Source organism: Podarcis gaigeae (assembly GCF_964106915.1).
Source record: "Podarcis gaigeae genome assembly, chromosome: 18".
NCBI classification, from domain to species: Eukaryota; Metazoa; Chordata; class Lepidosauria; order Squamata; family Lacertidae; genus Podarcis; species Podarcis gaigeae.
Genome location: NC_139696.1, coordinates 7008773 through 7035163, shown reverse-complemented (window position 1 = coordinate 7035163; position 26391 = coordinate 7008773). Strand labels below are relative to the sequence as shown.

The following is a 26391-nucleotide window of genomic DNA, read 5'->3' as shown; positions in this document are numbered from 1 at the left end:
TACTACCAAGCTTACTGTATGATTGTGAAACGTGGACCACTTATAAACGCCATCTCCAACTCCTCGAAAGATTCCAACAACAGTGTCTCCAAAAATTTTTACACGTCACTTGGGAAGACAGGTGAACTAATGCCAGTTTACCGGAAAAAGCAAAGATCACCAGTGTCGAAGCAATGATTCTTCAACATCAACTTCGTTGGACTGGTCATGTTGTGCAGATGCCTGATGATCGTCTTCCAAAGCAACTACTTTATTCCAAACTTAAAAATGGAAAGCTTAATGCTGGTGGTCACAAAAGAGGTTTAAAGACTGTCTCAAGGCAAATCTTTGAAAATGTAGTATAAACACCAACAATTGGGAAACACTGGCCTGGAGCGCTCCAATTGGAGAACAGCCTTTGCCAAAGGTGTCATGGGCTTTGAAGACACTCGAACTCAGGACCAAAGGGAGGAACGTGCTAAGAGGAAGGCACGCTTGGCAAACCCTCACCGGGATCAACTCCTGCCCAGAAACTTATGTCCCCACTGTGGAAGGACGTGAGGATCCAGAATAGGCCTCCACAGTCACTTACGGACTCACTGTTAAAACCGTGTTTATAGAAGACAATCTTACTCGGCTACGAGGGATCGCCAAAGAAGAATAAGATATTTGAAACACCATGGGAAAATCCTGCAAACATCCCCTTGTGTCCCCCCCCATACTGCCTCTGCCCTGCCCCTTTTTGGGATGTTGTTGTGATGTTTTTGGGATACTTCTGGGTTCGGTTTGATGCACACACATATCGGACGCACCTAAAACCGTCACTGTTCTCTATAATAATAATAATAATAATTTATTATTTATACCCCACCCATCTGGCTAGGTTTCCCCAGCCACTCTGGGTGGCTTCCAACAAAACACTAAAATACAATAACCTATTAAACATTAAAAGCTTCCCTAAACAGGGTTGCTTTTAGATGTCTTCTAAAAGTTTGGTAGTTAATTTTGTCTTTGACATCTGGTGGGAGGGCATTCCACAGGGTGGGTGCCACCACCGAGAAGGCCCTCTGCCTGGTTCCCTGTAACTTGGCTTCTCGCAGCGAGGGAACCGCCAGAAGGTCCTCGGTGCTGGACCTCAGTGTCTGGGAAGAATGATGGAGGTGGAGACACTCCTTCAGGTATACTCGACCGAGGCCGTTTAGGGCTTTAAAGGTCAACACCAACACTCGGAATTGTGCTGGGAAACGTACTGGGAGCCAATGTAGGTCTTTCAAGACCGGTGTTATATGGTCTCGGCGGCCGCCCCCAGTCACCAGTCTAGCTGCCGCTTTCTGGATTAGTTGTAGTGTCCGAGTCACCTTCAAAGGTAGCCCCACATAGAGCGCATTGCAGTAGTCCAAGCGAGAGATAACCAGAGCATGCACCACTCTGGCGAAACAGTCTGCAGGCAGGAAGGGTCTCATCCTGCGTACCAGGTGGAGCTGGTAGACAGCTGCCCTGGACACAGAATTGACCTGCGCCTCCATGGACAGCTGTGAGTCCAGAACGACTCCCAGGCTGCACACCTGGTCCTTCAGGGGCACAGCTACCCCATTCAGGACCAGGGAGTCCTCCACACCAGCCTGCCTCCTGTCCCCCAGAAACAGTACTTCAACCTCAATCTGTTAGCCGCCATCTATCCTCCAACTGCCTCTATGCATTAGTGAAAATAATGGACAGTGGTCCATTGTCTTAAAGAGCATCGCTTTGCAAATCATGTGTACACTAGGCAAAGCTGCGTATGAAAATGTCATTATCGGGAGAAATTTGCAGTGATGTGCCAGTGAGGTTTTTAAAAACTCGCAAATGGATGTGGAAGTGTGACGGATTCCGCTTAAAACTTGAACAATGCAAAACTGAGAGAAACCAAAGTTCCCCCGCCAACTCATACGCCCAGCCTCCCTGGAATCCTCAATGTTAATTCGCTGACACTGCAGAGCTTTTTGTAGAGTATTGCATTGTGGAGAAATGAAAATGAGGGACGAGGAATGCCAGCGAGTTCACCCAACGGGCATAGAATCATAGAATCATAGAGTTGGAAGAGACCCCAAGGGCCATCGAGTCCAACCCCCTGCCAAGCAGGAAACACCATCAGAGCACTCCTGACATATGGTTGTCAAGCCTCTGCTTCAAGACCTCCAAAGAAGGAGACTCCACCACACTCCTTGGCAGCAAATTCCACTGTCAAACAGCTCTTACTGTCAGGAAGTTCTTCCTAATGTTTAGGTGGAATCTTCTTTCTTGTAGTTTGGATCCATTGCTCCGTGTCCGCTTCTCTGGAGCAGCAGAAAACAACCTTTCTCCCTCCTCTATGTGACATCCTTTTATATATTTGAACATGGCTATCATATCACCCCTTAACCTCCTCTTCTCCAGGCTAAACATGCCCAGCTCCCTTAGCCGTTCCTCATAAGGCATCGTTTCCAGGCCTTTGACCATTTTGGTTGCCCTCCTCTGGACACGTTCCAGTTTGTCAGTGTCCTTCTTGAACTGTGGTGCCCAGAACTGGACACAGTACTCCAGGTGAGGTCTGACCAGAGCAGAATACAGTGGCTGATGCTGCCAGCCTAAGCCTAGCACAGCATGCCAGGGGGCACTGGGGGTACTTTGCTAGCACCGCCTCGCACCCGGAGCCAGATTTACTAGCATTCGAACCCAGAACCTGTTGCCCAAGCTTGGCTCTGGATATGTGGAATTTCCAAACGGATACCTCTATGATTCTATGGTCTTCTAAAAGATGGGAGAGGAAGCAGAATATCTCAGACTTCAATTTTTTTTTTCTCTCTCTTTCTTTTCTTCTCAGGGACAACTTGTACCGCATCAGCCTTGAACCTGAGGCCTCGGCCAGTGAAATGCGCTACCATCAGGTATGTGAAAAATCTCAAAAGTGAAGGGTCTTTGTAGCCCTTGTCAGTGAAATTAATTTGCATGATTAACTTAGGCCCATTCACTGCAATGGGACTACTCTGAGCAGGACTAAAATTGGCTGGATAGTGTACTTTTTTTCTGGGGGTACTCAAGGTTATGCAGTACCAGCACCTTTAAATATATAGCCGTATTTTTCGCTCTATAGGACGCACTTTTCCCCCTTCAAAAATTGAGGAGAAATGTGTGTACATCTTATAGAGCGAATGCCGGCTCCTTGGCTTCAGCAATAGCAACGCGAAGCCTCCAAAGCGCAGAGGGAGCGCTCCCTCCGCGCTCCGGAGGCTTCGCGTTGCTTTCGCTGAAGCCTGGAGAGCGAGAGGAGTCGGTGCGCACTGACCCCTCTCGCTCTCCAGGCTTCAGGGATAGCCGCCTGAAGCCTTCGGAGAACAGCGGGACCTTGCGCTGCACTCCAAAGGCTTCGGGTTCCTTTAGCTGAAGCCGGGAGAGCAAGACTCTCCCGGCTTCAGCAGAGAGGGAGAGCTGCGCAGCGCCCCTTCAGCCAAGCGGGAGGAGAAATGGAAGGGGTTCCGTTTCTCCTGCCGCTTCGCTGAAGGGGCGCTGAGCAGAGAGGAGGAGAATTTTTTTTCTTTTTCTCCCCCTCTAAAACAAGGTGCGTCCTATGGTCGGGTGCGTCCTATAGAGCGAAAAATACGGTATATTAAAAGTTCGACACTTTCTGTAACAACGTGGGTACCAACACCTTTTTTTTTTTTTTAAGCACTGGATCGAACCCAATGTTTTGAAACAAAAGACCCTGCTAAAAAGTACTCCCTTGGAGGTTGACTGCCTCTCAGTTCGATATGGATCTTCACAGGACTGGGCTATTTTTAAATAGGCTTTTATTGATTTTCTCAGTAAAACAGAACGGAGATATAACAGTACAGAACACACCCAATAAGAGCCGGTGTCACAGCTCAGCAGCGTAGCAAAGAGGGCATTTTTGAAATGGATACTGAGCCCAGGGAAAAGAGGCAACAGGAAATTACAGGCTAGAACCAGGGAGGTCCCTCCGAAAGAAGATTTTTCAGTGCAAATGAAACCATGTCTGCTCAGAAGTAAGTCCTATGGAATGCAATGAGACTTACTCCTAGGCAAATTGGGTTATGGTTGCAGCCTTTGGGTGGCAATCAACTACATTTTATACTGAGAGCAGAACTGCTGGAATTAATGCACCACATTCATTCATTTCAGTGGGTCTACTCGGTGAGTAAAACTTAGCTGAATACCACTTTGGTTGGTAAATCTTATACCTTGGATCCCAAATGTTTTGGTACTCAGACGTTTTGGCTCCCGAACAATCGAAAACCGGAAGCAAGTTTTCTGGTTTGCAAACATTCTTTGGAACCCGAACATCTGACAGGGCTTCCATGGCTTCCGATTGGCTGCAGGCGCTTCCTGCAGCCAATCCGAAGCCGCGCTTTGGTTTCTGAACGTTTTGGAAGTCAAACGGACTTCTGGAACAGATTCCGTTCGATTTCCAAGGTACGGCTGTACTGTTTAGAAGTGTGTTTTGGGGGGTGGAGGGGAAGAGACTACAATGCCCTCCACATAGATATCATTGTCTCCCAATTTCTCTTTGACCCATTTTTGTTGTTGTTGTTCGGTCTTTGCCTAGAAACTGACATGGAGGTCGAATCAACACGATATCAACATCTGCCGGATGAAAGGAAAACACGAGGTAAGTCTGTTTTGCGGCACCTTACAATGCCAAGTTCACATATAAATGCACATACCTGTATTAGTGGGGGAAATAGCATGAAAAAAATGTGTTGTTTTAGGGGAAATTGCTTTGGGGAAATGTGTTTATAGTGGCACCTTGGTTCTTGAACGCCTCCGTTGTCGTGCGTTTTGGTTCTCAAATGCCGAAAATCCGGAAGTAAATGCTTCCGTTTTCGAACGTTTTTCAGAACCCAAGTGTGCAACGTATTTTATGCTGAGTGCAAGAAGGTTTGCAACCAATGGGAAGCCACGCCCCGGTTATCAAACGTTTTGGAAGCTGAACGGGCTTCTGGAACGGATTCGTTCGAGATCCGAGGCAGCCACTGTATTAGGCAAAATTGCACACTGAATGGTGTCTATCAGGAGAAATTTGCCCTAAGATGCCAATGAATTTGCATGGGGACTTTTCTAATAATAAAAAAAAGTTTGCAAACAGATGTGAAAATGTGCGGAGCTGAAGGTAAGAGTGGAAAAATAAGGAACTGGAACCTTATCAGGAAGAGGAGACCCAGGGAAGAGCTGGCCAGAAATCTCCACTTTGCGATGCTTTTTAACATCCAGGTCCTGGGCTAACATAACTGACGCCGTGCTCCGAAGAAAGCTGGACTCGGCAGCTTGAAGAAATCATTACGCTTGCCAGTAATGATATCTTTTGCATAATTGGTTCTGCCACTCACGGTGTGTCTTCGTGTTGCACGCTCAAGCGTGTTCAGGGCACCTAGATTTCGCCCCCCACCCTCAATCTCGCATCTAAAGTGGCAGAGTTTTCCCCCTCAACATTCTCATATGTCTGCAAAACTATGCAGAGCCTCCGATACCCTAACTTTAAGGAACTGCAGCTTAACTTGGGCTGCCATTTCCGTCAGAAATTGCGTCCAGGCGGAATTTCCAAAAATCGGTAAAAAATGTCCAGGAAAACCCAGGCGTATGGCAACCGGTGTCAGGAGTGTTGATTTTTTGGGCGAATTTCCTTAAAAATAGCTGAAAATCATCAACGTCCTAAGGAAAAGCAAGACATTCTGGGATCAAGTCAAAAACTTGGGATGGCTTCTGTAAATCCAGGACTTTTTGTTCTTTAGTCGTGTCCGCCTCTTCGTGACCCCCTGGACCAGAGCACGCCAAGCCCTCCTGTCTTCCACTGCCTCCCGCAGTTTGGTCAAACTCATGCTGGTAGCGTCGAGAACACTGTCCCACCATCTCGTCCTCTGTCGTCCCCTTCTCCTTGCGCCCTCCATTTTTCCCAACATCAGGGTCTTTTCCAGGGAGTCTTCTCTTCTCATGAGGTGGCCCAAGTCTTGGAGCCTCAGCTTCAGGATCTGTCCTTCCAGTGAGCCCTCAGGGCTGATTTCCTTCAGAATGGATCGGTTTGATCTTCTTGCAGTCCATGGGACTCTCAAGAGTCTCCTCCAGCACCAGAATTCAAAAGCATCCATTCTTTAGCGATCAGCCTTCTTTATGGTCCAGCTCTCACTTCCATACATCACTACTGAATCCAGGACTATCACTGGAAAATAGGGACACTTGTAGAGATCTTCAGTGTGGTCCTTTGCTTTTGAATAGGATGTGTTGAATTTTAAGGACTCCTGGCCAATTTCTGCAGGTGTTTGGATGTCTAGCTCTAGAGTGACTCATCCCTATAAACGGGTCAGCATTTCACAGAAATGCGGCAGGGGCGACTAAGGCCTTCCTAATCGCCAGGATATTTTCAAACTGAGCTTTGCAATAATAGGGACTAGGAGATTGCGTAAAGCAGAGGTCTTCAACCTTTCTGAGTCCATGGCTCCCTTGACCAACGACAGTGATACCTCTGTTTTTGAACGGACAGTACTACCTCAGGTTGCAGACGCTTCAAGTTACAGACGCTTCAGGTTACAGACTCCTCTAACCCAGAAATAGTACCTCAGGTTAAGAACTTTGCTTCAGGATGAGAACAGAAATCGCACAGCGGCGGCAGCAGGAGACCCCATTAGCTAAAGTGGTACCTCAGGTTAAGAACAGTTTCAGGTTAAGAACAGACCTCCAGATCGAATTAGGTTCTTAACCCAAGGTACCACTGTAATCCATTCTGGCAATCGTCTGGTGTCATTCTGACGTTAGGTGATTGATAGGTGGGTAACCCTGCCTCCTGTCAAATCTGGTCTGCGAGGGAAGGGGAAACAAAAGAACTGGCTGGATCCACCCCTTCTTCGGTGCATCTCTGAGATTCTCTCATTCCAGCATCTCTGTCTCTCCTTTTGTACCTCGCTCAGCTGATCGGGGATCATGTGACCACAGTGACAAGGCCATGTTTTCAAGTAGTCAATGGCAGTGGCTCTCTGATAGCCCCACAGATCCGAAACTCAAAAATGGGAATGTACATTTGCTCTGCAGTCGTTTGATTAAAGTCAGCAGCCAGGATCAAGATAAAAAACACCGACGAGAAAACTTAAAAGCTCAGAACAAAATAAAAGAGTACAGAATACAGTGGTACCTCGGTTTCTCGAATGTAATCCGTTCCGGAAGACTGTTCGAGTTCCGAAACGTTAGAAAACTGAGGCACAAAGGGCTGTCAGCAAATTTAGTTGAGAAAATTGAAAAACACACAGCGGGAGCTGTTTTGACTTCTGAGGCGCGTTCAAAAACGGAAGCATTTACTTTTTTCAGCGGGTTTTCAGCGTTCGTGTTACGAAAGGTTCGGCAACGGAGACGTTCGAAAACCGAGGTTCCGCTGTAGAGCATTTTGCTCTATTTCAAAGACCAAATTATCACAGGGATTAACTTTGTGTTCCTGTGAAGTGTTCGCTCATGTCCTTTAAATAGGCCGCTAAAAGAGTTTGCAACCCAGCCTGCTTGCCAAGACACACACTTACCTCAGTTGCGAGGTGCTTGCTGCAGGCAAGGAGACTCCCCAGAGTTTCTCTCTGCTGGTCTTGAATCCTTTTGGGATGTCTCCTGGGAAAGTCTGGCTCTTCTCCCTCGCACTCGGCCCAGGGAGGCGTTAATAGAATCTGGAAATTGGATTTCGCACCGATTATGAGATGTGTCTGTTCCGATCAACAGACCAGAAATAATTAATTACAAAACCAATTATACCAGCCTCTTAATAAATCACGTTGGATATAAAATGTTTGCCGGGAACTGAAAGGAGAGTGTGAAAGACGGCGCTCAGGTCCCAGAGAGACTCCAGTTTGGGCCATCTAGAGACTTTCCCTGGGAGAACAGAGAGTGGTGGGGGTTAGAGGGTGAAAAATTATATGTATGCCACAGCAGCAGCAAGAATACTCATCGCGAAGTATTGGAAGACGCAAGACCTACCCACACTGGAAGAATGGCAGACGCAATTGATGGACTATATGGAACTGGCGGAGATGACTGGCAGAATCTGAGACCAGGGAGAAGAGTTGGTGGAAGAAGATTGGAAGAAATTTAAAGTTTATTTACAGAAACATCATAAAATTAAGGAATGTTAGAAGGATGTTGGAATGAAGTTAGGAAATTTAAACTTTATTTACAGAAGCACTGTAAAATTTTTGAATGTTGATGGTATTGATTTGAATTGAAGGGGTTCTATTAATAAGGTTAAGATTGGACTTATAACAGATAAATAGATAAACTAAATAATTAAATTTAATTAATTTGCTGAATTAAATTTTAAAAGGGATACAAAAAAGGGAGATGTGAGGAAGTCAGGAAAATAAGTGAATCAAAGAGGAGAAACTAAAAAAGAGGGATTTTTGTTTTTTCTTTTCTTTTCTTTCTTGTATGTGCCTTTTTATCTTTATATCTTTCTTTTTCATGCTTCAATGTTTGTATTTTTGTATTTTGTGACTTTGTATTTTTGTTCTCCTTTTTGTATTTTTCTAAATCTTTTATTCCTAAAATCTAATAAAAATATTATTTTTTAAAAAAATAGAGGGTGAAAAATTAAACAGGGTTTACCGTATTTTTCACAATATAGGGCGCACTTTCCCCCCTCCAAAAATGAAGGGGAACTGTGTGTGCGTCCTGTGGAGCGAATGCAGGGGGAGGCAGGCAGGAAAAGCCCCCGAAAGCCGCACACAAGTTCTTGCAGCCAGTCAGTCCCTTCTTCCTCCTTGTAGAAAAGCCCACGGGAGCCGCATGCTCCTTAAACGGTGCTCGGCTCCTGTGGGCTTTTGTGGGAGGTGGGACTATTGCCATAGCCGCACGCAGCCTCTTCCTGCCGGAGAGGTTGCGCGGGGCTAAAGAAACCATAGCCCCATTCAGCCTCTCCCGGCTGGAGAGGTTGCGCGCGGCTATGGCAGAAGCTGTTTTGGCTTCTTTGCTTTTTTGGGCTGGGGGGGCAGCTCTTCCCCCCACCGCCAGCCCCACAAGCTCGGGGAGCAGCAGAAGGCTATGTGCCTTTCCGCTGCTCCCCGACCAGCCCCAAAGAGCAGGTCGAAAGGAACCTGAAGAGCGAGAGGGGTCGGTCCGCAGTGGCGTAGCGTGGGTTGTCAGCACCCGGGGCAAGGCAAGTAATTTGTGCCCCCTAACCCGTGGATTGCACCCCCTAACCCGTGGATTTGCGCCCCCTAACCCTAACCCCCAGATGTTGCGCCCGGTGCGGCTGGCCCCCCCGGCACCCCACACGCTACGCCACTGTCGGTCCGCACTGACCCCTCTCGCTCTCCAGGCTTCCAAAGTAGCCTCCTGAAGACCACTGAACGCACCTTGAATGGCACCTTGTTTTAGAGGGGGGAAACAAGAGGGGCAAAATTCTCCCCCTCTCTGCGCAGCAGCTCCTGCCGCTTCGCTGAAGGGCGCTGGGCAGAGGGGGGGAGAATTTTTTTTCTTGTTCTCCCCCTCTAAAACAAGTTGCGTCCTATGGTCGGGTGCATCCTATGGAGCGAAAAATACAGTGATTTGCCAAACGAGAAATGCCAGAGGCTGCCCTGTGGTCCTTCTCCAAATCCTAGGTATATTTGGCCGGGGGTGGGAGGGAGAGAAATCCCATTCGGTTTGCATTTCAAGGTGAAACGACCAATGGACGCTTTTCCGAAACAAGGTGCAAACCAGCTTTCGAAATTCCTAGTTCTCCAAATTTCGCATCGCAGTTCTCCAGCCAAGCAGAGAAATGCGCACGCTTATAAAAAGGCACATTTTCAATCGGGGTAAAAATGAGGAACAGATACTGATAGCTTCATAACTCCAGATCCTCCAACATTTCTCTGATGAAAACCGGGGCATCCCATTCCATCCCCTGCAACATTTCTCCAGTGAAAATAGGGACATCCTATTCCATCCCCTCCAACATTTCCCCAATGAAAATAGAGGCATCTTATTCAATCCCCTCCAACATTTCTCCGAGGAAAATAGGGATGTCCTATTCCATCCTCTCCGGCGTTTCTCTGATGAAAATAGGGACGTCCTATTCCATCCTCTACAACGTTTCTCTCATGTAAATAGGGACGTCCTATTCCATCCCCTCCAACATTTTCCCAGTGAAATTAGGGACATCCTATTCCATCCCCTCCAACATTTCTCTGAGGAAAATAGGGACATCTTATTCCATCCCTTCCAACATTTCTCTGAGGAAAATAGGGACATCCTATTCCATCCCCTCCAACATTTCCCTGATGAAAACAGGGACGTTCTAAGGAAAAGTGGGACATTCTTGGATCAAATCAGAAACCGGGACGGCTTCAGTAAATCCAGGATTGTCCCTGGAAAATAGGGACACATGGAGGGTCTCCATTTCTGGGGATTAAAACACACACACACCATTTTTCCCCCCTGCCTCCCACCCTGGCAGGGATGATGGCTTTGAAAGATGAAGTAGAGATGCTAGCAGGAAGTGGGGAAGTGAGGGGAGTTTGCGAGGGGGGGGGAATGGCTCACCCAACCCCGTTCCTCTCTCTCTCTTTCTCTCTCTGGCCTGTTCGGAAACCATGGAAACAGAAAGGGAAGAAAGGTGCTTAGATGGGAGAGCAAAGAGAGAGGATGAGAACTCATAATAGAAACATAAAGGTCTGTGCTAGAGCAGGCGAGGGTGAAGGAGAAGAGGCAGAAAGCTTGGAGCCAAATAGCTGGCCACAGAGATGGGGGGCGGGAGCGAGAAAGGTGTCCTTTCCCATTTGTTACCAGTAGTATTATTACTACTGGTACCCGCACGAGATATAAAGAGTGAGGTGCAAATGTCAAGATATCGCCAACAGCAAGTTTTTTTTTTTTTAAAAAAAAGCACAACCTGAAACCAGGGAGAAGATGAGAGACTCCATTTTGCTCACATTTAAATGTGGGGAAGGAAGTGAGAGCTGGACCATAAAGAAGGCTGGTCGCCGAAGAATGGATGCTTTTGAATTCTGGTGCTGGAGGAGACTCTTGAGAGTCCCATGGACTGCAAGAAGATCAAACCTCTCCATTCGGAAGGAAATCAGCCCTGAGTGCTCACTGGAAGGACAGATCCTGAAGCTGAGGCTCCAAGACTTTGGCCACCTCATGAGAAGAGAAGACTCCCTGGAAAAGACCCTGGTGTTGGGAAAGATGGAGGGCACAAGGAGAAGGGGACGACAGAGGATGAGATGGTTGGATAGTGTTCTCAAAGGTGCCAACATGAGCTTGACCAAACTGTGGGAGGCAGTGGAAGACAGGAGTGTCTGGCGTGCTCTGGTCCAGGGGGTCACAAAGAGTTGGACACGACTAAACTGACCAAACCCGTACTTTGTGAAACGATACGCAAACGATTGCGCTTTGCTATCTGCGCCCTTAGAAATTTGGAGACCCAGTTCCCTGACAGAACCATGCGCGCAAAGAGGCGTCTGTCCAGGAAAAGTGTGCTTTGAAACGGCACGGATTAGATCGATTTAAAAATAAAAACTCTACACCGCACTTCATCCAAGCATCACAGGGCAGTTTGCAATATAAAAGCGCACACACACAAAAATGCACAGTGTAATAACAAACAAAACAATAGCATGCAAACATGTCCATGATTCCTGGTCAAAAAACACTGCTATTGGGGGGTGAAGGGCACTTCCATGGTTTGAGAGTTTCGTTGGATTCTATTGTACATCTCCAAACATCAGAGACATCACCACCACCACCCCAAAAAAAAGAAAACCCATGTTGCTTCTCATTTTTCTAATCTGAAACTCAGCTCTCCACATTTCCACACCAGTTTGCAAATTTTTGAAAAACAAGTCCTCGTGATAATAATAATAAAAATAATGATTTATTATTTATACCCCGTCCATCTGGCTGGGCTTCCCCAGCCACTCTGGACAACTTCCAACAAAATGTTAAAATACAGTAATGCATCAAACATTAAAAGCTTCCCTAAACAGGGCTGCCTTCAGATGTCTTCAAAAAGTCTGGCAGTTGTTCTTCTCTTTGTCATCTGGTGGGAGGGTGTTCAACAGGGTGGGCGCCACTACCGAGAAGGCCCTCTGCCTGGTTCCCTGTAGCTTTGCTTCTCGCAGTGAGGGAACCGCCAGAAGGCCCTTGGCGCTGGACCTCAGTGTCCGGGCAGAACGATGGGGGTGGAGGCGCTCCTTCAGGTACACTGGACCGAGGCTTCATTGTAGCATCTTAGGGCAAATTTCGCCCAATATCTGCATGTTCTGTATGTATTTTTTCTCCTTCTAATACTGTACCAGGGTTGCCATATTTCAAAAAGTGAAAATCCGGACACAAAAATTATTGAGCTTTTTTTTTTTTGTAATATCTAAAAAAAAGAAAGAAGAGTTTTTGAGCTATTTTTAATGAAATGTGACAAAATCTACACTTCTGGATTTTCCTGGACATTTCAACAATTTCTGCCCGGATTCTGTTTACAAAGGCCAAATTCTGGTTACGTCTGGGAAATTCTGGATGTATGGAAACCTGTCTAATGCACACACTTTTGCAAAGCAATTCCCCCCGTATAATGTGTCTTTGTATTCTGTTTTCCCTAATACAGTGGTACCTCAGGTTACTTACGCTTCAGGTTACATACGCTTCAGGTTACAGACTCCGCTAACCCAGAAATAGTGCTTCAGGTTTAAGAACTTTGCTTCAGGATGAGAACAGAAATCGTGCTCTGGCGGCAGCAGGAGGCCCCATTAGCTAAAGTGGTGCTTCAGGTTAAGAACAGTTTCAGGTTAAGTACGGACCTCCGGAACGAATTAAGTACTTAACCTGAGGTACCACTGTATACACATTTCCCTATCTTACTATATGAATGCACATCTCTTGCCCAGGGAACTACACCACAAAAAATCAGAAAAGTGCAAATTCTAACAGAATGGCTCTGATTCGGTTTGCAAAGCACAGATTTAGTAGGGTCGCTTCCAGATGTGAAATGGACTGAATTTGGCCCCGGACCTGTCAGTACGGGGAACTGAACTTGCTATTAGGGGGAGTGACAATGATGGTGATAATAGAAGTGTTTTGCTTGTTCAGAAGGAGTCCTGGCTTGTTTTTATGAGGTGTGTGGTAGGTACAAGAAAAGAAGCGTCAGAGACTCGATCTGACCTGGGCCCTGCCTGCCTTCAGCCCCCTATAGGGCTCGCTTCCCGTCTAGGCCAGCAGAGGAACATTGTGTGGCGAGTTCCTGACCCCCCCCCCCGGCGGAAATAATGACACATGACACAATTATTAAGGTTAATGGGCTAAAAAAGGGCACAACTTTATTGGTTACAGGTGATGAGCGGTATTGGCTTAGGCATTGGTCCTAACCGACTATATCCAACTCCAGCCCGTCTGCTGGAAGTCCAGGAAGGGTTAACCACCAGTAGGGGGAGTCCTGCTGATGCGCATCAACTAGGAACTCCCCCGGGGTCACCAATAGGGGGCGTGCCTTAGGCCCTCACCTCCCTAGGCTTCGGACAGGGCCACGCCCCCCGGAATCCTTAAACGGACTACCCTTCAATATTTGGGGGCAGGTGATGGCACTACCTCCCCTCTTCCATCTACAGAAATATACCAATGCCTAACCTCCAATACTCAGAAAGTCGTGGCGATTTGCTACGAGGTTGGCGAAAACCAAGCGGCTGGTGCCAATTTGCCAAGTGGGAAAATTCCTACCAGGCCCCTCGACGGCGACCAACCGAGGTCCATAGCAAGGTCAAAGAACGAAAACCTTATAGGGTGGGAAAACAGGAACAGCAGGCGGGCAGCAAAGAGGGAGATCTCCAGCCATGAGGGCAGGCCACACACCCCAAACCTGCCGATTGGCCGGCTAGGGGGTGACGCGGCCGGGAATCCCGCGGGGATGGCTTCCACCTGCTGCACGCGTGGAGGGGCCGTGAAGCCCGCAACCCCAACTCCTCCTGAAGGCGGAAGTGGCCTTGCAGACTCTGAGCATGTCAGGAGTGCTTTTCGCTTTGCAGCCTTCATCGCTTCGCTTCTCCTCCCCAGGCAGAGTGCCGGAATTTTATCAAAGTGCTTCTCCTCCGCAATGACAACCTGCTCTTCGTCTGCGGCACCAACGCTTTCAATCCCATCTGCGCCAACTACACCGTGAGTACCAGGAACTTGGGGCCAGCCAGGTGGTGCAAATATCCCTTGTGCCCCAACTAGTCTGACTGAATCGTGTGAAGCGAGTGCCCAGACTCCTGCTTCCCCTCCCAATATACATGACCGACATTATGGGCTATTATTTCATGCCCAATGGTTCAAATAGTGTTCTGACCAGGGGTAACTGGTGCCCCTTGGGCAGAAGGCCAGGAGCCCAACGGTAGAGGTAATGGGACCCCTGACCGTTAGGTCCAGTCGTGGACGACTCTGGGGTTGCGGCGCTCATCTCGGCTTTATTGGCGGAGGGAGCCGGCGTACAGCTTCCGGGTCATGTGGCCAGCAGGACTAAGCCGCTTCTGGCGAACCAGAACAGTGCACGGAAACGCCGTTTACCTTTCCGCTGGAGTTGTACCTATTTATCTACTTGCACTTTGATGTGCTTTCGAACTGCTAGGTTGGCAGGAGCAGGGACTGAACAATGGGAGCTCACGCCGTTGCGGGGATTCGAACTGCCGACCTTCTGATCGGCAAGCCCTAGGCTCTGTGGTTTAACCCATAATGCCACCCGCGTCCCTGAGCCCAACAGTAGGGGGCGTCAAAGACAGTGGAAGGCAGAGCCAGCTAATTCTTGTTTCGCCTCCTCTGTTCTGACTTCTACAAGGGTCAAAGGCGGAGTTGGAAGAGGGGGACAGTCAGTGACAATCCCCTGGTGTGATTGCGAGTAAAAAGATCAGGTGGGCAGTTTGTTGCTCCCCTCCTTTGACAGCCACCCTTCTGTGGTTCTGTAGTCACTTGAGTACAGGCTGCCCACCAACACCTAAAGATGTCTTGCAGCTGCTGTGAATTTCAGGGTTCCCCCATGTCTGCCGATAACACCCTCTTGCGTGCTTTGGCTACAAATAAGGTTCGACACTTGGCAAATGGCTCTGCTTCCAGTGTACAGGTTGTGCACCGAAATTCTAGCTTTCTGTTGCAGAACCACCCCAATCACAGTTGGATGAGCAGGACCTAAACAACTGCAATAAACCGAAGGGCGGATGGAATGGGCATTCAGTATATCCACTTATCTATATTATATACCAGGGATGTGGGTGGCGCTGTGGTCTAAACCACAGAGCCTAGGGCTTGCCGGTCAGAAGGTCAGCGGTTCGAATCCCCGCAATGACGGGGTGAGCTCCCGTTGCTCGGTCCCAGCTCCTGCCAACCTAGCAGTGCTTGGCAGGGGGTTGGACTCGATGGCCCTTGTAGTCTCTTCCAACTCTATGATTCTATTCTATGAAAGCACATCAAAGTGCAAGTAGATAAATAGGTACCGCTCTGGCGGGAAGGTAAATGGCGTTTCCATGCGCTGTTCTGGTTCGCCAGAAGCAGCTTAGTCATGCTGGCGACATGACCTGGAAAAACTGTCTGCGGACAAACATCGGCTGCCTTGGCCAGTAAAGCGAGATGAGCGCCGCAACCCCAGAGCCATTTGCGACTAGACTTAACTGTCAGCGGTCCTTTACCTTTATATTATAAACTAACTTCCAAATCCCAATTTGTGGCTCTGATAAATGGCCGTTCACAATTAAAACCAAATCTGATATGTAAGAGAACTTAAGCTTTCCTCTTCTGAATTACTCTGGAAATGTGGGGCTGTACCCTACAGTGGTCCTACTGAGTGCCAAACAGTTGGAAGCAATAGCCACGACTAAGTTAGGTTTGTTAATTTCAGCGAGTCTGCTCTGGTTTCTCAATTGCCAATACATTTCAAATTTCAAAGAGGGGAAATAAACATTTCTGCGTGGCTCTGTATGTTTTCATTTTATTTTGAAACATGCACAGATTTCCATCTGCCCATCTAGACACATGTGTGGGTCACCACAAAAAAGAAGGACGCATTGGGTCGTACCCAGTCCCACTTGGAGTACACCCACTGAAATTAAACATGACTAACTCGGGTGGTGCTGTGGTCTAAACCACTGAGCCTAGGGCTTGCCGATTGGAAGGTTGGCAGTTCGAATCCCTGTGACAGGGTGAGCTTCCCGTTGCTCTGTCCCAGCTCCGGTTAACCTAGCAGTTTGAAAGCACGTCAAAGTGCAAGTAGATAAATAGGTACTGCTCCAGCAGGAAGGTAAACGGCGTTTCTGTCTGCTGCTCTGGCCACATGACCCGGAAAAACTGTCTGCAGAGAAACATTGGCTCCCTCGTCCAGTAAAGCGAGATGAGCGCCTCAACCCCAGAGTCGTCCGCGACTGGACTTAACTGTCAGGGGTAATTCAGCGACCCAGGCTTCAAAAGCCAAGGCACACTGTCAGCAGAGATAACTGCGCATACAGAATAGGCGTGAGGCTTGTGGAAGCATACTGCATCTACAGATTTATTAATCATATATCAGGACAAAGAAACATGTCATCTCTCTCTCATGTCGTCACAGAGAGAACGGGAAAAACAAAAGCTATACACACAATGGAAGTTCCATTGGAATGTAAACAGACATGTGACACGTAACAATCCCATGTCTGTTCCTTAATGTGGAACAGAATTCTCAACATCCTACCTTTACCTTTAACTTGGGCCCATTAACACCAATGGGTCTGGGTCACTGGATACGGCCCGTTTCCTTTTGCCCAGCCCCTCGAGAGATCCTCAGTTTGTCTAACTATCTTTTCCTCCCACCAGATGGACACGTTGGAGCCCACGGGAGACAACATCAGTGGGATGGCTCGATGCCCCTATGACCCCAAGCACGCCAACGTCGCTCTCTTCACAGGTCGGTTCAGAGCACGGAGGGAAGTATTTTGACCCGGTTATTATGACTCAGCAAGCAGAAACAGCATTTACCGTATTCTTTGCTCTATAAGACTGACTTTTTCCCTCCTAAAAAGTAAGGGGAAAGGTGTGTGCGTCTTATGGAGCGAATGCAGGCTGCGCAGCTATCCCAGAAGCCAGAACAGCAAGAGGGATCGCTGCTTTCACTGCGCAACGATCCCTCTTGCTGTTCTGGCCTCTGAGATTCAGAATATTTTTTTTCTTCTTGTTTTCCTCCTCCAAAAACTAGGTGCGTCTTGTGGTCTGGTGCGTCTTATAGAGCGAAAAATACGGTACACCCCACCTTTCCTGAAAGGAGCTCAAGGCTGCCTGCCTGCACCCATTCCCTGCCCCCAGCCCTGCAAATATATATGGGTTTCCTTAAGCATCACATGAGGGGTAGGTTAGACCGGGGACACATTCAAGGCTACCAATCAAGGATTTGAATCTGGGTCTCCCCAAGCCTGGTCTCACATGCACAAATAATGAGCTCTTTCAACGACAGAGAAACAAGCCAGTCTCTGGTTCCTATGGCGACAACGAAGTGGTCCTTGAGATACAAGGCGTTTTTGTGTGTGTCAGCAGAGGGGTGACCCCGCTTGTTAAGAATCATAGATGCCTTCCCTGCCTCTGTTTGGTCCCATGAGCCCAACTTTAAATTAAAAACACACCCACAGAGTCACATGGTTTCTAATACATATATTAGAATATGTACCTGTGTACCTGAAGGAGCGTTTCCACCCCCATCGTTCAGCCTGGACACTGAGGTCCAGTGCCGAGGGCCTTCTGGCGGTTCCCTCCTTGCGAGAAGTGAGGTTACAGGGAACCAGACACAGGGCCTTTTTGGTGGTGGCGCCTGCCCTGTGGAATGCCCCCCCTTCAGATGTGAAGGAAATAAGCAGCTATCTTCTCTTTAAAAGACATCTGAAGGCAGCCCTGTTTAGGGAAATTTTTAATATTTGATGCTGTATTGTTTTTAACACTCAATTGGAAGCCGCCCAGAGTGGCTGGGGAAACTCAGCCAGGGGTATAAATAATGTTGTTGTTGTTGTTGTTGTTGTTGTTGTTGTTGTTGTTGTTGTTGTTGTAATGGATTGAGTTGGCATTTTGAGGCAAGCCTGCTTAATTCAGACTTCCCATAATAATATGGGAACTGAAATCTGCACATCTCTGAAATTTGTTCTGCAGGCATGTCATGTGTACAAAGAGTGTTGTTTGCAAAGACCTATGGGACGCAGGTGGCGCTGTGGTCTAAACCACTGAGCCTCTTAGGCTTGCCAATCGGAAGGTCAGCGGTTTGAATCCCCGCAATGGGGTGAGCTCCCGTTGCTGTGTCCCAGCTCCTGCCAACCTAGCAGCTCGAAAGCACACCAGCGCAAATAGATAAATAGGTACCGCTGTGTTTCCGTGCGCTCTGGTTTCCATCACGGTGTCCCGTTGCACCAGAAGCAGTTTAGTCCCGCTGGCCACATAACCCGGAAAGCTGTCTGTGGACAAACGGCGGCTCCCTCGGCCCAAAAGTGAGATGAGCGCCGCAACCCCATAGTCGCCTTTAGCTGGACTTAACCATCCAGGGGTCCTTTACCTTTTACCTTTTTTATTGAATTTGGGGCCTTTCGTACGCAGGGCACGCACTCTCTGGCTGAGCTAGAGCATTTTCTTTGGCGGTTCGAACTTCCGGGCGCTGCGCAACATGCCCACCTGGCGTTATTTACCGCTCCTCTCTCTTCCAACACCTCATATCTATCTCCCCTTCCCTGACAGGTGGAATGCTTTTCACTGCCACCGTGACGGATTTCCTGGCCATCGACGCAGTCATTTACCGCAGCCTGGGAGACAGCCCGACTCTTCGCACAGTCAAGCACGACTCCAAGTGGTTTAAAGGTGCTTTGTCGATTCGCTCTGCGGTGGGGGGAGGCTGGGGGGAGGCAGGAGTGGGAAAAGCCACTACGTTCGCTCATAACACGAGGCGACGTGTTCAACGGATGAATCGGTGTCGAGGAAAACGTCCTTGCGACAAATCGACTGAGGCTTCTTTAAATCGCCTGGCAAACCGGAATAAAATATGTGGGGGGTTTTTTGTTGTGCTTTTAAACATCTTTATCGAAAGTTCAAAAAGTACATAATTATATGTGCACTAAACAGGGTGAGGTATAAATAAAAGAGGGTAAGAGGAAGAGAACCCATGTAAAAGGGGAAATAAATTGGGGAGGGGGGAACCAAAACTGTATATTTTACAAGGTTGTTATTGTACTTCACCAGATTTTAACCTATTACAGTACAGTGGTACCTCGGGTTAAGAACTTAATTCGTTCCGGAGGTCCGTTCTTAACCTGAAACTGTTCTTAACCTGAGGTACCACTTTAGCTAATAGGGTCTCCTGCCACCGCTGCACTGCCGCTGCCCAATTTCTGTTCTCATCCTGAAGCAAAGTTCTTAACCTGAAGCACTATTTCTGGGTTAGCGGAGTCTGTAACCTGAAGCGTATGTAACCCGAGGTACCACTGTATTTGCAAGAATGGTTTCCAAATATCACAGAATTTGTCCATGGCATCTGTGTTTATATGCAAGTTGTTTATATGTTGCGAGTTTGCATAAGTCTTCAATCCAAACGTAGAAGGGAGCCACATTTTTATTTTTCCAGTTCATCAGTACAGTACAGTACAGCGGGAGGCCCCGTTAGCTAAAGTGGTACCTCAGGTTAAGAGCAGTTTCAGGTTAAGAACGGACCTCCAGAATGAATTAAGTTCTTAAGCAGAGGTACCACTCTACAGCGATAAATAATATGCAATATAAATAAGAATTTAAATGACTCAGAGATGACAAGTGGTGGTGGAGGGGAGTCAAATGGGTGTGGTACTTCATCCTTTTTTCTTTCTTACCCTTTCCCTTTACTCTCTGGTTTTGGGAGTTAAGTGTGTTTGTTTGTTTGTTTGTTTGTTTGTTTGTTTGTTTGTTTGTAAATACCTCAGGATGCAAACAGGATCCATTCCGGAGCCCCTTTCGCATCCTGAAATGAAAGCAACCCACGACTGTGCATGCGCGGGTAGCGATTCACCGCTTCTGCGCATGCGCGTGACGTCATTTTGAGCGTCTGCGCATGCGTGAGCGGTGAAACCCGGAAGTAACGCGCTCCATTACCTCCAGGTCACTGCCGAGTGCTCAACCTGAAGCATGTTCAAGCCGAGGTATGACTGTTTGCTTAAATAAAACATTAAACCATAACAAAATAAAAATAACCTCCTTTATCTGGACTCTCCCCACCCAGAACCATATTTTGTCCGCGCTGTGGAGTGGAAGAGCCACGTCTATTTCTTCTTCAGGGAGATCGCAATGGAGTTCAACTACTTAGAGAAGGTAAGATGGTGAGAGGAGGCCTAAATGGGCATTGTTGATCAGACCTGGCGCCAGCACCCAAGGACCCTTGGACCCAGATTCCTCTGACCCTTCCTTGTCCCCACAACATAGGTGGTAGTGTCTCGGGTGGCCAGAGTTTGCAAGAACGACATGGGTGGCTCTCAGCGGGTTCTGGAGAAGCAGTGGACCTCCTTCCTCAAGGCCCGCCTCAACTGTTCCATCCCGGGGGACTCCCATTTCTACTTCAATGTCATCCAGTCTGTAACGGACATCCTGGAGATTGATGGCCGGCCGGTCGTGCTTGCCGTCTTTTCCACACCTGCCAACAGGTCAGTGGCGGTTGGAAATAGCAGGGGCCCAGATCTAAGTTGGGGTGGGGGGCTCTCCAAGACTAAGCCCAAAACATCTAGAGTTCCTTCTGCCTTGAGTTTTCGCACTGCATTTGTTTACACTGGTATTATTATTAACCACCCATCATCTGAAGATCACAAGACAGTTTACAGTATAATAACACAAAATTATTTATTTATTTATTTATTTATACATACAAACATACATAGGGACATGGGTGGCGCTGTGGGTTAAACCACAGAGCCTATTACTTGCCGATCAGAAGGTTGGCGGTTCGAATCCCCATGATAGGGTGAGCTCCCGTTGCTCGGTCCCAGCTCCTACCCACCCAGCAGTTCGAAAGCACGTCAAAGTGCAAGTAGATAAATAGGTACCACTCCAGCGGGAAGGTAAATGGCGTTTCCGTGCACTGTTCTGGTTCGCCAGAAGTGGCTTAGTCCTGCTGGCCACATGACCCGGAAGCTGTACACCGGCTGCCTCGGCCGATAAAGCGAGATGAGTGCCGCAACCCCAGAGTCGGCCACGACTGGACCTAATGGTCAGGGGTCCCTTATTGAGGCTGAAGGAGAGCAACGTGCCTACAATTTGCCATATTGCGAATTTACAGCAAAGCGCTCTCTCTCTTTCTTTCTTTCTTTCTCTCTTTCTCTCTCTTTTTCTCTTTTTCTCTTTCTCCAGCATACCAGGCTCTGCTGTGTGTGCCTTTGACATGGCCCAAATCGCCTCCGTCTTCGAGGGGCGCTTCCGCGAGCAGAAATCCCCCGAATCTGTTTGGACCCCTGTGCCAGAGGAACTGGTGCCAAAACCACGGTGAGTGAAACCGACAGCTGCCACGTTCTTTCAAGCCACCAGTGAAATAATAATAATAATTTATTATTTGTACCCCGCCCATCTGGCTGGGTTTCCCCAGCCACTCTGGGAGGCTTCCACAAAGACCAAAAATACACTAAGATGTCATATATTAAAAACTTCCCTGAACAGGGCTGCCTTAAGATGTCTTCTGAATGTCAGGTAGTTATTTATCTCTTTGACATCTGATGAGAGAGCATTCCACAGGGCGGGCGGCACTACCGAGAAGGCCCTCTGCCTGGTTCCCTGTAGCTTTGCTTCTCGCAATGAGGGAACCGCCAGAAGGCCCTCGGCACTGGACCTCAGTGTCCGGTCTGAATGATGGGGGTGGCCGTTTAGAGGCCGTTTAGAGCTTTCCAGGTCAACACCAACACTTTGAATTGTGCTCGGAAACGTACTGGGAGCCAATGTAGGTCTTTCAAGACTGGTGTTATATGTTCTCGGCAGCCACTCCCAGTCACCAGTCTAGCTGCTGCATTCTGAATTAGTTGTAGTTTCCGGGTCACCTTCAAATGTAGCCCCACGTAGAGCGCATTCCAGTAGGCCAAGCAGGAGATAACCAGAGGATGCGTCACTCTGGCGAGACAGTCTGCGGGCAGGGAGGGTCTCATCCTGCGTACCAGATGGAGCTGGTAGACAGCTGCCCTGGACACAGAATTGACCTGTGCCTCCATGGACAGCTGTGAGTCCAAAATGACTCCCAGGCTGCACACCTGGTCCTTCAGGGGCACAGTTGCCCCATTCAGGACCAGGGAGTCCTCCACACCAGCGAAAGCTGCAACAGAACCGTCGCGTTCAGAGGTGGGTGCCTGTCCTGAGTCCCAGGCACCAGGGACAAACAGCACATAAGGAGGTGTCATTACAGATCTTCACGTTCCGCCCCATGGCTTCCGAGAGGTGCTTGGTCAGTCCCCGCAGATACCAAGATGCTGGTCCTTTGGTCTCCCCTAGCAGGGCTGTTCCTTATTGATGCCCTCAAAGGGAACTCTGTTACGATATAGAAGCAATGCAGCTGCAAACTGCTAGTTTGAAAGCAAAACATAATGGGAATGTTGGGACTGTTCCGTGGGAAGCAGAGGGACAGTCAATTCACAGTGCGAAGCACCGGAATTAGCTCAGAGTGTAATATGAGGTCTTCCGTTTGTTCCTGCAGGAAGTGTTTGTTACTAGACTGCTGGAGTTTGAAGAGAGCAGTCATGTTTTTTGTAATGCTGCAAAGACAGAAATAAAGGCATGGAAATACGTTTCTGTCTATCTCTTTCCCCTGCCAGGGGGCAGGAAAGAGGGGGGGGGTGTTCTTCTCACGTTGAGAAGAATCGTCTATCGCAACCTAGCCTGGATCTTGCTGGGGAATGCAGCCAGGGAGGTCAACAGGAGATCAAGCCGGGTGCCTGGGAGAGTTGCCAGTTTCTCCTGATATGGGCTTGCTTTCCGACAAACTCCCCCCCACATGGGCCGAGCTCCTGGGATGGTACGGGATGTTCACAAACACTCAAACAGTGCCAGGAAAGGGATCTTGGTCTGGAAGTTGCTGTCTTCAGATGCTAGGAAGGGGCGGGCAGGAACAGACTGCTTTGGGGCTCTGCAAACCAGGCTCTGGACCAGATGATCCCTTTGTCTGATCTAGCAAGGCTTTTTCTTATACAGCGGTACCTCGGTTTTCGAACGTAATCCATTCCGGAAGACCATTCGGATTCTGAAACGTTCGGAAACCGAAAACTTAATACAGAAGCCTCAGTACGGAACGTAATCCGTTCCGGAAGACCGTTTGGATTCTGAAATGTTCAAAAACTGAAAACTTAATATGGAAGCCTCAATACAGAAAACTCAATACAGTGGTACCTCAGGTTAAGTACTTAATTCGTTCTGGAGGTCCATTCCTAACCTGAAACTGTTCTTAACCTGAAGCAACACTTTAGCTAATGGGGCCTCCCGCTGCTGCCACGCCGCCGGAGCACAATTTCTGTTCTCATCCTGAAGCAAAGTTCTTAACCTGAAGCACTATTTCTGGGTTAGCGGAGTCTGTAACCTGAAGCATATGTAACCTGAAGCGTATGTAACCCGAGGTACCACTGTACGGAAAATTCAATACGCCTCAATATGGAAAACTCAATATGGAAGCCATGTGGCACGTTTGACTTCTGAGGCATGTTCGAAAACTGAAGCATTTACTTCTGGGTTTACGGTGTTTGAAAACTGAAATAATAATAATAATAATAATAATAATAATAATAATAATAATACAGTGGGGCCCCGCAAGACGAATGCCTCGCAAGACAGAAAACCCGCTAGACGAAAGGGTTTTCCGTTTTGGAGGCGCTTCGCAAAACGAATTTCCCTATGGGCTTGCTTCGCAAGACGAAAATGTCTTGCGAGTTCCTGCGGGTTTTCCCCCCTTCCCCCCTTTTTCTAAGCAGCTAAGCCGCTTTGCAGCTGATCCGCTAAGCTGATGAGCCGCTAAAAGCCGCTAAACCGCTAATAGCGCTAATCCGCTAAGCTGTCAATGGGCTTGCTTTGCAAGACGAAAAAACCGCTATACAAAGAGCCTCACGGAACGGATTAATTTTGTCTTGCGAGGCACCACTGTACTTATACCCCACCACTCTAGGGGGCTTCCAATGAAACATTCGTCAACGGAAACGTTCAAAAACTGAGGTACCGCTGTATCCTAATTCAGTGCCTCTTGGCTTGTTGCAGAGATTGCTGTGGATTTGAATAAGCAATGACTCATTAAAGTCTGCATAGTGTATTAAGGATAGTAGGAAAGGATATATTGAATAAGTATTATCCGCTAGCCAGTCGCGTAGCGTGGGTTGTCAGCACCCGAGGCAAGGCAAGTAATTTGCACCCCGTAACCCGTGGATTTGCGCCCCCTAACCCGTGGATTTGTGCCCCCTAACCCTAACCCCCAGATGTTGCGCCCGGTGCGGCCGGCCCCCCCTGCACCCCCCACGCTACGCCACTGCCACTAGCGAATGATGTAGCAGAGCAGATCCCCATCAATATAGCCGAAAGCTAGTTTGCAGATTCGTTTGAATCTCTTAGTTAAGATTATTTCCTGGTGTCCCCTTTAATCCCTCTTAAAAGAATAAAGGCGCAGGAGTCTTTCTGAGTAAAGAAATGAAAAGTTTGCTCACATTTCAGTCCGCAATTTGATCCCTGAAAGGCAGGCTTGGCTTGGCAATTACACAAAGAAACAGTGAGTTCGTCTCAAATGGAGACTGAATTGATGTGAAAAATTGCAGTAAGGCAACAAAATGGCTGCAGGATGTCTTCCTGTTTGTGTCCATGCTACAGAAACAAGGAATGTTGTCTTTGACCAGTAACGGATTTAGACATAAGATAAACAAGCTATAGCTTAGGGCCCCACTCTCTTGGGGGCCCCAAAAAAATTAAAGGGGGGGAAAAAACCTGGATGTGCATTTCCAAAACGTAAGATAAAAAACAAATAAAAAAAAATAAAAACCTACATACAGCAACAGTGTTTTGTGTTGTGTAGGCTCCTATGATGTAAGTCATGGCCCTGCTAGCCCACACCCTAAAAATATCACTGCTTTGCACATTTCTATATATAGGGTGCCTACATTCTGCATGGACTGGTTGTATGGCAACGTGTGCAAATGGCTTGAGATACCTATGAGGTCCATCAATTAGCATATATCCAACACACACAAAACAGTGGCAATTTGTTGTTGACAAAGGACAGCTGGACATAGAAAGGGCCCCATTGCCCTCAGTAGCTTAGGGCCTCATCAAACCGAAATCCGGCATTGGACTGTGCTAATGGATTACATCCCACACCTGGTTTGTGTGCAAATCAGTGGTGTGTGGTCACATTTAGACTAGTCCCTAAATGTTCTCCTGCCACCTTCTTCCCAAAGCCCGGGAAACTAGTGGCCGGTTTAGGGAGGAAGGCACCGTGCTCACGCGCCCTAAAACTGTCCCCCTACGAAATATTTTGCCTCTGAAAATGAAGGAACATTCTTTCACCTTTGGTGGACGTGCCCAAGGATTAAGGCTTTCTGGGAGATGAAAAAGGTATTTAAATATACCCTTTTGAAGAAACCAGAGGCCTTTCTCCTGGGCAGGGTCGGCCAATTGGTGCCAAAGAAGGATAGAACTTTCTTTATGTATGCCACAACAGCAGCAAGAATACTTATCGGAAAATATTGGAAGACACAAGATCTACCCACTCTGGAAGAATGGCAGATGAAGGTGATGGACTATATGGAATTGTTGGAAATGACCGGCAGGATTCGAGACCAGGGAGAAGAGTCAGTGGAGGAAGATTGGAAGAAATTTAAAGACTATTTACAGAGATATTGTAAAATTAAGGAATTTTAGAATAACGTTGGATTGGAACTAAGTGGTTTCTAGCTGTGATGGGTTAAAAGAATATGAAAAAATGGGTTTATATAAGTAAAAGTCTAAGATTGTAATAATTTAAGAATAAGATCTGGGTAGTAAAAAGAGGGAAATAAATTGTTGAATTAATAATTTGATTTGGAATACAAAAAAGGGTGGTATGAGGAGGTCCGAGAAACAAGTAAATGAAAAATAAGGAGATGGAAAGATTGATTGTTTTTAACAATTTTTGTTTGACATTTTTTCTTTTTTCTGTTTTTTTCTTTCATTTTTTGTAATGTAAAATCCTTAATAAAAAATTATTTTTAAAAAAACACGAAATATTTTGCCTCTGTTGGGAATGATAGTGGGATTTCATGCTCTTTATTGCAGCTTGTAAAACAGTGGTTTAATTGCCCCCCAAAAAACCTCAGGCTCTTATATATATTATTTACACAATGGGTCTCGTCTGATTGGCTGATTCTGCTTCCCTCCTGAAGCCTGATTGGTCTTCTCCTGCAGGCCAATCAGTTGTTGCATTCTATGATCCTACCAGCCTAATAGGCTGATTACAGTATTTATTTTTTACTTCATAAAACACAC

The 26391-nt window shown here is 47.5% G+C and overlaps 2 protein-coding genes across 4 annotated transcripts in view; both read left to right on the top strand.

The window, feature by feature from the left end:
• LOC310835517 (uncharacterized protein) overlaps positions 1 to 26391 on the top strand; it is a 691527-nt gene that overhangs the window by 498627 nt on the left and 166509 nt on the right. The window lies entirely within an intron of this gene.
• Positions 1 to 26391, top strand: part of SEMA6B (semaphorin 6B) — a 174407-nt gene that overhangs the window by 123901 nt on the left and 24115 nt on the right. For 2 of the 3 annotated variants that reach the window (XM_083720286.1, XM_083720287.1), the window contains exons 4-11: positions 2822 to 2885; positions 4562 to 4624; positions 13999 to 14100; positions 16759 to 16849; positions 18652 to 18771; positions 20156 to 20244; positions 20356 to 20573; positions 21274 to 21405. In XM_083720286.1, coding sequence (XP_083576412.1) covers positions 2822 to 2885; positions 4562 to 4624; positions 13999 to 14100; positions 16759 to 16849; positions 18652 to 18771; positions 20156 to 20244; positions 20356 to 20573; positions 21274 to 21405 — 879 coding nt within the window. The remainder of the gene's footprint in view (positions 1 to 2821; positions 2886 to 4561; positions 4625 to 13998; positions 14101 to 16758; positions 16850 to 18651; positions 18772 to 20155; positions 20245 to 20355; positions 20574 to 21273; positions 21406 to 26391) is intronic. The other variant, XM_083720288.1, reaches the window with a different exon arrangement.